This window comes from Haliotis rubra, unplaced genomic scaffold (assembly GCF_003918875.1).
Source record: "Haliotis rubra isolate DU_JTF1 unplaced genomic scaffold, ASM391887v1 Scf166, whole genome shotgun sequence".
NCBI lineage: Eukaryota > Metazoa > Mollusca > Gastropoda > Lepetellida > Haliotidae > Haliotis > Haliotis rubra.
This window is the reverse complement of record NW_025765625.1, coordinates 1,065,849-1,078,378: the sequence shown is the minus strand read 5'-3', so window position 1 is coordinate 1,078,378 and position 12,530 is coordinate 1,065,849. Positions and strand designations below refer to the sequence as shown.

Below are 12,530 nucleotides of genomic sequence, written 5' to 3'. Positions count from 1 at the left end.
CTGAGATAAGTCCCTCTCGTAGTGTGTCTACCTACTCGGGGTGCGTCTTAGCAACTCCGACATGGGCTTAACACAAGGATATGGTCCCTCCTATTGGTCCGTATCAAGGGCTTACGGATTAACTCATTGACAGTTTCAGATCGATTTTCTTCCGCGTTAAAATAGACACTGAGATATAAGTATCTATAGACCTGCCATAACTCCGGCATAATCCCTTGCAATGCATATATCTCACAACTCTGTTTATCTTTAATCGATAGTCTATTAAATATTCAACAGAAATACCTTCCACACTAACCACGTAATCGCATAACATATCAGAAATTTAATAACACGTCAAAATCCTAATAATCTGACGGACAAAAAGGTTAATATGGTTTCATTTCTATCAAATTAATTTCCTTTCGGGCTAAGCTAGTCATCAGATTACTTCACACCATATATACTGACGGATTAACATAGTATACTCCATGGCTGGTGGTAGCTGAAGCTGAAACAAGCAAGAAATGGTCATTCGATGGCGATGAATTTTGATACGAATATCATGGCAGGGTTTTAGAGTGAGTGGGTATGGTTTTACGTCGCTTTAAGCAATATTCCCGCAATATCACGGCGGGGGACACCAGAAATGGGCTTCACACATTGTACCCAATTAGGGAATCGAACCCGGGTCCTCGGCGTGACCCCACCGGTCCGCTAGGTGTAAGAGGCTTGCAGAATTTCGGCGACACTTTTCAGTTTCACACTGTGTAGATAAGGTTTGTAATCTTTCCTTCAAATGAAATTTTGCTCTTATTTGACAAGCTGGTCAATACAATTAGGTGTTTAAATCTATTGTCTCCCGACAGTTTGTATACGTGCAATGTGAGATAAAATATCAATATTAGTTCAGCAAACAATTCAATTTTTTAATCAGAAGCAAATCTTTTTGTGTACGTTAAATTGTTTGTTTTACGTAACGTAATTATTTTATGGTAATATTGATTCAAGCTCGTGTCATTTTTTTTATTATAACCAAGACAAATAATATGACACGACAATATATTTGTGTGTTCAACATGTGCCATGCACACTATATAGTTTCCCCATAATGGGACGCCATACCTGTGGGCTATCAGGTTACCTGATCTACCTGTGGCTAATCAATCACCAAGGCACCGCTCCTCTGCGCGCCGGATAGGTAAGAACTACTGGTGTTGAGTGTTACCTATTAAATCCGGTGGATGTCACATCAGGCGGATCAAACACTTCACACCTAGTGTTGTTGGATACAATTACACCAACAATAAATCAGTTGTGTTACACAACTGTAGAATGAGCTGCTGGTTAGTGGACTGACCCTAGAAGTACGGAAGTCTTTGGGGGCCATTCGGGGATTTTCATCATTTCCTTCTGGAAATGTCGGGGCGGTGGGGTAGCCTAGTGGTTAAAGTGTTCTCTCATCACGCCGAAGACCCTGGTTCGATTCCCCACATGGCTACAATGTGTGAAGCCCATATCTGGTGTCCCCCGCCGTGGTATTGGTGGAATATTGCTTAAAGCGCGTAAAACAATACTCACCCACTCTTGAAATATCAAGACACGATGTCGAAATTTCAAGACGCTACGGATAATGATCTTGAAATTTCAGGATAATAGGTTCCAATATGAAGATAATATGAATAATAACATATTATATATATTATATATATCATATGAAATTTCAACATAATGCATGAAACCTTTAATAAACATGTAACGTAAACTTTCAGCTTAGTGTCTTAACATTTCAACATAGCATCTTGACATTTCAACTATATATCTTGAAAAATATATAAAACGAATGGCCCTAAAAGGTTTCCTTGCAGAACGGCACGCTTAGTGGCCTATAAATCACGTGTGTATCAGTGAAGCCTTACTCTTTCCTGCAGGTGTGATCTATATGCGTACATGCACGTACTTTGTTTGCTGGTTAACGCTCACTCAGCAATATCCAATGACGGCGGTCTGTAAATATCCGAATCTGGACTAGCTAATGTAGTGACTGATATCATAAGCATCACCTACGCATTTGCAAACTTACAAATACGACCATACACTCCTGCTCCTCCTCACGCGGAACTAATGCGATATGGCCGCGTTACAATTGCGAATGTAACGCGTTAGTATCGCGGTATCATCGAGCGCGTTCGCGATACATTTGCGAAACCTACTGCCAAGAAGAGGTAATCAGTTTTGAGCAGTACTGTATTAATACAAACGTTATGATTCAATACTAATAGTATTTTGTTTTCTCTTCATTTACAGACCACTGTGTATTTAAGACTCCTCGTTCCAACGGCGTTCCAAGAGCTTACGGCAAGCTCCCGTCCCTCCGAAACAACGGGAAAAGGCTTGTAAGTAGACATTTACAACTTTCTGGGAGAATACAATTTGAACTGTGTTATTCTGCTTGTGAGCGTATATCCTAGTCTGCATATATTGTCCATAGCACGTTGATTAAATCGTAGGTACTGATCATCACCAGGACCTCGTCACGAACTGTTAAGTTGAAATCAGTGTTTTTGCAGCCAGTATCGACGGTGTCGGTCCAGTGCCAGTGTTACAATTGTATGGGTTTCGTGAGAAAGTCCTCTGGGGTTTCATTCTTTGCAATTGTTTCGGGTTTCCAAGATCAATAGATGTAGGTCGCGATGACATACTGTGATTTAATCACACCGACACGACAGAGTGGAGGAAAACAATGTTTTAGTTTGGAAACAAACAACGGATGATTCGGCAATTCAACAAGTACATCATTGATGTTTAGAAATAGTTGTTGGGAGTCGCCATTTGTTTGTTACATCTCTCTCTCTCTCTCCCCCCTCTCTCTCTCTCTCTCTCTCTCTCTCTCTCTCTCTCTCTCTCTCTCTCTCTCTCTGTCTCTCTCTCTCTCTCTCTCTCTCTCTCTCTCTCTCTCTCTCTCTCTCTCTCTCTCTCTCTCTCTCTCTGTCTCTCTCTCTCTCTCTCTCTCTCTCTCTCTCTCTCTCTCTCTCTCTCTGATATATATATATATCTCTCTCTCTCTCTCTCTCTGTCTCTCTCTCTCTCTCTCTCTCTCTCTCTCTCTCTCTCTCTCTCTGTCTCTCTCTCTCTCTCTCTCTCTCTCTCTGTCTCTCTCTCTGTCTCTCTCTCTCTCTCTCTCTCTCTCTCTCTCTCTCTCTCTCTCTCTCTCTCTCTCTGTCTCTCTCTGTCTCTCTCTGTCTCTCTCTCTCTGTCTCTCTCTCTCTCTCTCTCTCTCTCTCTCTCTCTCTCTCTCTCTCTCTCTCTGTCTCTCTCTCTCTCTCTCTGTCTCTCTCTCTCTGTCTCTCTCTCTCTCTCTCTCTCTCTCTCTCTCTGTCTCTCTCTCTCTCTCTCTCTCTCTCTCTCTCTCTCTGTCTCTGTCTCTCTCTCTCTGTCTCTCTCTCTCTCTCTCTCTCTCTCTCTCTCTCTGTCTCCTCTCTCTCTCTCTCTCTCTCTCTCAGTCTCTCTCTCTCCCTCTCTCTCTCTCTCTCCCTCTCTCTCTCTCTCTGAATAAGTAAAGTTCATTGTGTCGAAAAGCCTCTTTCTTTATGTCACCCTCGCTCTTTCTCTCTCATTCATGCCTTGTTAGAAGATATTACAAATCTCCTGTTAAGTAATTACCACAAGAATATGCAAACATCACAACGGTGCAAATTGTCGTGTTTTTCACAGTTCCTCTCTACATATTTTACACATCCCAGCCTTAAAAAACTAAAAATACAATCTAAAAATACAAACATGTTAGCGGAGACGTGTTTACTCGCCCTTCTTAAATTCATGGCATGGTCTCACGAGATGAACCTCTGCTGAAATCGTTTAATGGAATGATTTTACTAAATAGCTTCTTAAACGATCGCTTTGATGCTATTTAAACGAAGATTACTAGGTCAAGCGTTCGACAGGGCTTTGCTTTCAGATTTTCTTTCCACAACAGGTATCACATAACGACCACACATAAAGGGACAGATCCTGTCAATGGGTAAAAAGTCTTTATCAGTGAACGGGCTCCATCAATCAGACAAACAAAAAATATATGGTAAATTGATTTAATGTGTTGGGTGTTGACGAAGGTCTGTAACCCATGGCTCTGTCTGTGAGGAAAACAAATTCCAGTGTTTGATCAGACGAACAAGTTAACCCAGGACGTCAATATTTATTATTTCTATGGTGAGAAATCATGTTTTGTCACTGATTTCGCAATGTCTGTCTATCATATCATGAACGATTTAATATATTCGGGTTTCCTACTCAAAACATTTCCGTTTTTGTACTGATTATGTTTAAATTTCTAGTTTTGCAAGCACCATATTCGTGCTGGCTTGTTTCACCTAAAATTATAGTAATATATATGTCTGAAACTAACATCGCTTCCGACATTCTTCACACGTCAAGCTGAGACGCTGTATAATATTAACCAAAATACTCTCTGAAACTGCGTTCAGCTCAACTCACACACTTGCTGAAATAATAGCATGAATGTATGATTGAAGGGTTGCACAAAACCAAATATTTTCTCTAGATTTCTAAAGGGATATTATCATTGTTTGTTTCTGTGATTTTCGAGTGTGTTGTTATTTAAGTATTAAGCGTCCACCAGCTTATTACACGTGCATGTGTGCACAGGGGCGGTGGGCTAGCCTAGTGGCTAGCCCAAGGCCCGGGTTCGATTCCCTACATGGGTACACTTGTGAAGCCTGTTTATGGTGTCCCCCACTGTGATGTTGCTGGAATATTGCTAAAGCGGAACCCTGAAGATCCGGGGTAGAATATTGATCTTCAGTAACCCATGCTTGTCGTAAGAGGCGACTAACGGGATCGAGCGGTCAGTCTCGCAGATTTGGTTGACACATGTCATCGGTTCCCAACTGCGTAGATCGATGCTCATGCCGTTGATCACTGGATTGTCTGGTCCAGACTCGATTATTTACAGACCGCCGCCATACTGCTGGAATATTGCTGAGTGTGGCGTAAAACTAAACTCACTCACTCACTAAAGCGGATTAAAACTATACTCACTCGCCCACTCACTCACTCACTCACTCACTCACTCACTCACTCACTCACTCACTCACCTAAAAACAACCTTCAGCATACATCATCATGTTAAAAACTAAATATTGAAAATGGTCCGTTCCGACTACTGGGTGGATGTTCACTTTTTTTTTTTAAATTAACAGTTTTTTATAAAATCGTCTAATCACAGTTGCAAAATGTCTCAATCTGCACTGAAGACCCTCAGTCTGTCACACAGACTCTGAAAGCAATATATCCAATATAGTGAGTGAGTTTAGTTTTACGCCGCACACAGTAATATTCCAGCTATATGGTGGCGGTCTGTAAATAATCGAATCTGGACCAGACAATCCAGTGACCAACAGCATAAGCATCGATATGCGCAATTGGGAACCGATGACATGTGTCAACCAAGTCAGCGAGCCTAACCACCCGATCCCGTTAGTCGCCTCCTACGACAAGCGTAGTCGCCTTTTGTGGCAAGCATGGGCTGCTGAAACCTATTCTACCCCGGATCTTCACGGGTCTTATATCCAATATAGCCCATGCAAGTTTGGTTTAGTTTCAGGTTCTGAAAATGAAGAAAGACTGTCTGCTTCTTTTTATTATATTTTATCAACATAAGAATATAAGAACGGACTTTTCCTTAACATATGTTCATGTCAGAGACTATGAAGACCCTGTACGAAAAGCTGGTCAAACGACTCATTCTGACTTGGTGTAGAAAACCTGAAAACGATTCAATGATTTTACACGCGCATCTTTCAACTTATCCGGACAATGCGAACGGAGTTATTTCCCTTAGATCAGTTTCCCAATTCAATTGCCACAACCATTTCTCCTTCTCAGTACACAACCCGAACAGCGAACTTGATCATAAATCATATTCTTTAACAAGCATATGTCATAAAAATTGCTCGATATTGCAGTAAGTGTCGGACATAGAGAAACGATACATTTATATCAATATAAACTGACTATTTTGATGACGTGATTGTTGGGAATTCTAAAGATCTTTTCCACATCAATCCACATATTCAATGTTCATTTATGTTATTATGAACCCGAGACGAAAAAACAATTTTTTGCGACCATCACGTGTAAAGAGACATTTGGAATTATTGTTCCGGGTTTGACAAATGGGTCCTATACACAAGGCATTATTTGACACAGACTAACAGGAGACGTGAGTTTATATTACCCAAATCCCTTGCAGAAATATTCTTTATAGCACCATGACTAATTTAATCACACGAGGCTGATACATAAATATGTTTACGTTAGGGAAAGCAAACTACAAGATTTTATCTTTATGCAAATGATAATGAGTTATTTACGTGTTTATCAGTGATAATTCAAACGCTCCGATACTTCTGACACCCTCTGTGTCTCCAAGTAGCACACGTGCAAGGTTTTATGCTCAAGAAGCGCCACCTAGCGGCAGCAGTTCTAATTTCAGAGACGCTTGGTATCAACCAACAATCTTTACTTTCCCTTGATATCCATAAATATCGATCTGCCCGTTCTGATCGAAAGATTAAGCTTATTCATCGATACTACTGGCGCTGGAACCTACTCGCCCCCTCTCTACGAGCTATATTGATTAGGAAATAGTTAGGTTTAATTACTGTTAATGACCCCCAGCTCTTGAACCAACAGCAATTACTTTGCACGGACTTCTCGTGGTTTTGAGGTTGCATACGTCATTTGGACAAATATCACATTTGCCCTTTTATAGCCGAGAATAATATTGGCTTCACAACGCAAATGAACGACGCTCTATTGCTAACCACGGGCTTTTAGTTGTGTAAATATGGAATGGTTTAGCACAGCCTTGAACATCACTCACCTAGATTAGAAAAGAATTGTTTCAGCGCATCTTGATGTTCTTTTCGAAGAAGGAGCAATGCAATTAATGAACTTCAGTTTTTCAAGAAATAATCTAAACCTGTAAAGTTGATGTTTCTACATTTCGTAATTATTTTCATGTGCATGATATATGATCATATTGAGTTTGTTTTTTTAAATATTCTCGTTTCCTTGCAATAGACGTATAACCTCTCTTTGGCATGTTCAAGCGTAATACGGGTTCTGCTGTGTGTATGGTTTGTCGACCTGACAATCATCTTGTGACACGATCATTGTAACACAGAGACATTCTGTAGGTAACAGGAACATTGTGTCTGTATTTCTAGAATCAAGTAGTAAATTTCAGAGCTATTGTGTCAGTGATGGGAACATTGGGCTGGTGACAGGGACATTGTGTCAGTGATAGGAACATCGTGTCCGTGATAGGAACATTGTATCAGTGATAGGAACATTGTGTCAGTGATAGGAACATTATGTCAGTGATAGGAACATTGTGTCACTGATAGGAACATTGTGTCAGTGACAGGGGCATTGTGTCAGTGATAGGAACATCGTGTCAGTGACAGGGGCATTGTGTCAGTGATAGGAACACCGTGTCAGTGATAGGAGCATTGTGTCCGTGATAGGAACATTGTGTCAGTGATAGGAACATCGTGTCAGTGATAGGAACATTGTGTCCGTGATAGGAACATTGTGTCCGTGATAGGAACATTGTGTCCATGATAGGAACATTGTGTCAGTGATTGGAACATTGTGTCAGTGATAGGAACATTGTGTCTTTGACGGTAACGTTGTTAAAGGAACATTGTCAGTGATAGGAACATTGTATCCGTGACAGGAACGTGTCTTTGATAGGAACATTGTGTCAGTGAAAGGAACATTGTGTCTTTGACCCGTAACGTTGTGTCAGGAACATTGCCAGTGATAGGAACATTGTCAGTGTCGGGAACATCGCGTATGTGATAGGAACATTGCGTCAGTGATAGGAACATTGTGTCCGTGCTAGAGACAATGTGTTCATTGATAGGAACATTGTGTCAGTGAAAGGAACATTTTGTCAGTGAAAGGAACATTGTGTCAGGAGCATTGTCAGTGATAGGAACATTGTGTCTTTGACGGTTACGTTGTGTCAGGAACATTGTCAGTGAAAGAAACATTGTCAGTGATAGGAACATTGTGTCTTTGACGGTAACGTTGTTTAAGGAACATTGTCAGTGATAGGAACATTGTATCCGTGACAGGAACGTGTCTTTGATAGGAACATTGTGTCAGTGAAAGGAACATTGTGTCTTTGACCCGTAACGTTGTGTCAGGAACATTGCCAGTGATAGGAACATTGTCAGTGTCGGGAACATCGCGTATGTGATAGGAACATTGCGTCAGTGATAGGAACATTGTGTCCGTGCTAGAGACAATGTGTTCATTGATAGGAACATTGTGTCAGTGAAAGGAACATTTTGTCAGTGAAAGGAACATTGTGTCAGGAGCATTGTCAGTGATAGGAACATTGTGTCTTTGACGGTAACGTTGTGTGAGGAACATTGTCAGTGACGGGAACATCGGGTATGTGATAGGTGCATTGTGCCAGTGATAGGAACATTGTGTCAGGAGCGTTGTCAGTGATAGGAACATTGTGTCTTTGACGGTAACGTTGTGTGAGGAACATTGTCAGTGACGGGAACATCGGGTATGTGATAGGTGCATTGTGCCAGTGATAGGAACATTGTGTCCGTGACAGGAACGTTGTGTCAGTGCTAGGGACATTGTGTCTTTGATAGGAACATTGTGTCAGTGAAAGGAACATTGTGTCAGGAGCATTGTCAGTGATAGGAACATTGTCAGTGACGGGAACATCGCTTATGTGTTTGGTGCATTGTGCCAGTGGTAGGAACATTATGTCCGTGACAGGAACGTTGTGTCAATGCTAGGGACATTGTGTTTTTGATAGGAACATTGTGTCAGTGAAAGAAACGTTGTGTCTTTGATAGGAACATTGTGTCAGTGAAAGGAACATTATGTCAGTGAAAGGAACATTTTGTCAGGAGCATTATCAGTGATAGGAACATTGTGTCTTTGACGGTAACGTTGTGTCAGAAAACATTGTCAGTGAAAGGAACATTGTCAGTGACGGGAACATCGGGTATATGATAGGTGCATTGTGCCAGTGATAGGAACAATGTGTCCGTGACAGGAACATTGTGTCTTTGACGAGAACATTGTTTCATGGATAGAAACATTGCGTAAAAGATAAGGGCTAAACAGAAAACACCGAGGCAATAGGATTTGACTTTAGTAATATATCGACCCATTTGGGTCAAAAAGACAATAGGTGTATATCGCGTTATATATCGCGTTATATACCCCCCTATATACCTCACTCATTCAGGTCTCAGCTCTAGCAGAGAATACCCATTCTCTAGTCTTAACAGTAACAACCTATACTCATTCTTGTCTCAGCTACAGCAGCCTATGCTCACTTCAGCTGACCAAATTCATTTGAGTCTCAGCTTTTGCAGTTGATACACATACTGGCCTCATCTCCAGCGGCCTATACTCATTCGTGTATCATATCTAGCAGACTATACTCATTCTAGTCTCAGCTCTAACATCCTATACTCATTCTAGTACCAGCACTAGCATCCTATACTCATTCTTGTCTCAGCTGTAACATCCTATACTCATTCCAGTCTCGGGTCTAGCATCCCATACTCATTCTTGTCTCAGCTCCAATATCCTATAATCATTCTATTCTCAGCTCCTACATCCTATACTCATTCTATTCTCAGCTCCAACATCCTATAATCATTCTTGTCTCGACTCCAACATCCTATACTCAATCTTGTCTCAGCTCCAACATCCTATACTCATTCTAGATTAAGCTCCAATATAATATACTCAATCTAGTCTCAACTCCAACATCCTATACTCATTCTTGTCTCAGCTCCAACATCCTATACTCATTCTTGTCTCAGCTCCAACATCCTATACTCATTCATGTCTCAATTCCAACATCCTATACTCATTCTATTCTCAGCTCCAACATCCTATTCTCATTCATGTCTCAACTCCAACATGCTATACTCATTCTATTCTCAGCTCCAACATCCTATACTCATTCTTGTCTCAGCTCCAACATCCTATACTCATTCTATTCTCAGTTCCAACATCCTAAACTCATTCTTGTCTCAGCTCAAACATCCTATACTCATTCTTGTCTCAGCTCCAACATCCTATACTCATTCTATTCTCAGCTCCAACATCCTATACTCATTCTTGTCTCAGCTCCAACATCCTATACTCATTCTTGTCTCAACATCCTATACTCATTCTTGTCTCAGCTCCAACATCCTATACTCATTCTTGTCTCAGCTCCAACATCCTATACTCATTCTTGTCTCAGTTCCAACATCCTATACTCATTCTTGTCTCAGCTCCAACATCCTATACTCATTCTATTCTCAGCTCCAACATCCTATACTCATTCTTGTCTCAGTTCCAACATCCTATACTCATTCTTGTCTCAGCTCCAACATCCTATACTCATTCTAGTCTCAGCATCAACATCCTATGCTCATTTTAGTACCAGCTCCAACACCCTATACTCATTCTAGTACCAGCTCCAACATCCTATACTCATTCTAGTACCAGCTCCAACAGACTATACTCATAATTGTCTCAGCTTTTGCAGTTGATACACATACTGGCCTCATCTCCAGCGGCCTATACTCATTCGTGTATCATATCTAGCAGACTATACTCATTCTAGTCTCAGCTCTAACATCCTATACTCATTCTTGTCTCAGCTCTTCCATCCTATACTCATAATAATATTAGCTCCGACATCCTATATTCAATCTTGTCTTGGTTCCATCCTATACTCATTCTTGTCTCAACTCCAATATCCTATACTCATTCTTGTCTCAGCTCCAACATCCTATACTCATTCTTGTCTCAGCTCCAACATCCTATAATCATTCTTGTCTCAACTCCAACATCCTATACTCATTCTTGTCTGAGCCCCAACATCCTATACTCAATCTTGTCTCAACTCCAACATCATATACTCATTCTTGTCTCAGCTCCAACATCCTATACTCATTCTTGTCTCAGCCCCAACATCCTATACTCATTCTAGATTAAGCTCCAACATCCTATACTCATTCTTGTCTAAGCTCCAACATCCTATACTCATTCTTGTCTCAGCTCCTACATCCTATACTCAATCTTGTCTCAACTCAAACATCTTATACTCATTCTTATCTCAGCTCCAACATCCTATACTCATTCTTATCTCAACTCCAAAACCCTATACTCATTCTAGTCTCAGCTCTAACATCCTATAATCAATCTTGTCTCAACTCCAACATCTTATACTCATGCTAGTCTCAACTCCAACATCATATACTTATTCTTGTCTCAGCTCCTACATCCTATACTCAATCTTGTCTCAACTCAAACATCTTATACTCATTCTTGTCTCAGCATCCACATCCTATACTCAATTTACTCTCAGTTCTAGCAGCATATAGTTATTCAAGTATCAGCCCTAACAGGCTATACTCATTCCAGTATTAGCTTCACAGACTTTTTCATCGTCTCAGCCCGGAAAAGGAGGCACCTCAATTTCCCCAATACTCGTTGGCCCCCTACGATATATCCATAACTGTACTTCAGGAAAGTTATGTTCGTCTAGTGATGAAGCAAATATACAGGTTGATAGGCTTTATTAAAAGCCTCTTGTAATGAGTACTTTTGTTATCTGATAATACTTAAGATAGATCATTTCAGCATGTATGTGTATGTACGTTATTGACATCAGTCATGTAGTAGATATATTCATCAATGTCTCATTTGCGAATAATTATCAACGTCAACTCAAACCTTAGGCAACGCAGAAGACACAACAGTAGTCAATAACAATGTCAAATATATGTGTTTAATGTGCGTGGTGCGAAGGTCAGCTGTTCGTTCACAGACACAAAAGCATGAATCGGGGTTGAAGATGTAATGCTAGATAAAACAATGCCAAAACACTACTCAAAGAGTGGCTCTGTGTCTACCCCAAATATTGACAATGGCCTTTTATAGCGGAGTAATCCTTGACACATAGCATTGGGTCTAGCCATGCATACTGACGATATGCGGGTCACGAACGAGGGGATTTGTCAACATCTTATTGCGATACAAATTGATTCTGTGGTTATACAATGCGTTCAACTACCGTAATGTATGTGACCTCACACCTAGGAAAATTCATTGCTCAAAACTTTATTTATTCGTTCTTTCGTTTGTTCGTTCGTTCGTTCGCCCGTCCGTTTATTCACTCATTCATTCATCGTGATTCCTCTTCATTCGTTCGTTCGTCCGTCCGTCCGTTCGTTCGTTCGTTCATTCATTCGTTCTTGCTTTCATTTCTTCGTTCGTTCCTTCCTTCTTTCGTAAGTGAGTGAGTATAACACTCTTTTTCACAGAAATTTCATCTTTCTCTATTGTAATCTTGATGTCAGACGAAAGCACGAAATGATGTTAGTCCAACATCTAGCACAACGACGAAACCTACACTGGATATCAATTTAAACCGAGGATAAACAGAGCATGGTTTTGAGCTAACGTTCACTGAATCCTGG

At 40.7% G+C, this 12,530-nt stretch overlaps 1 protein-coding gene across 4 annotated transcripts in view; it reads left to right on the top strand.

The window, feature by feature from the left end:
• LOC124272090 (titin homolog) overlaps positions 1 to 12,530 on the top strand; it is an 86,852-nt gene that overhangs the window by 15,258 nt on the left and 59,064 nt on the right. For all 4 annotated transcript variants that reach the window (XM_046707237.1, XM_046707235.1, XM_046707234.1 and 1 more), the window contains exon 2: positions 2,287 to 2,375. In XM_046707237.1, the coding sequence (XP_046563193.1) occupies positions 2,287 to 2,375 (89 nt within the window). The remainder of the gene's footprint in view (positions 1 to 2,286; positions 2,376 to 12,530) is intronic.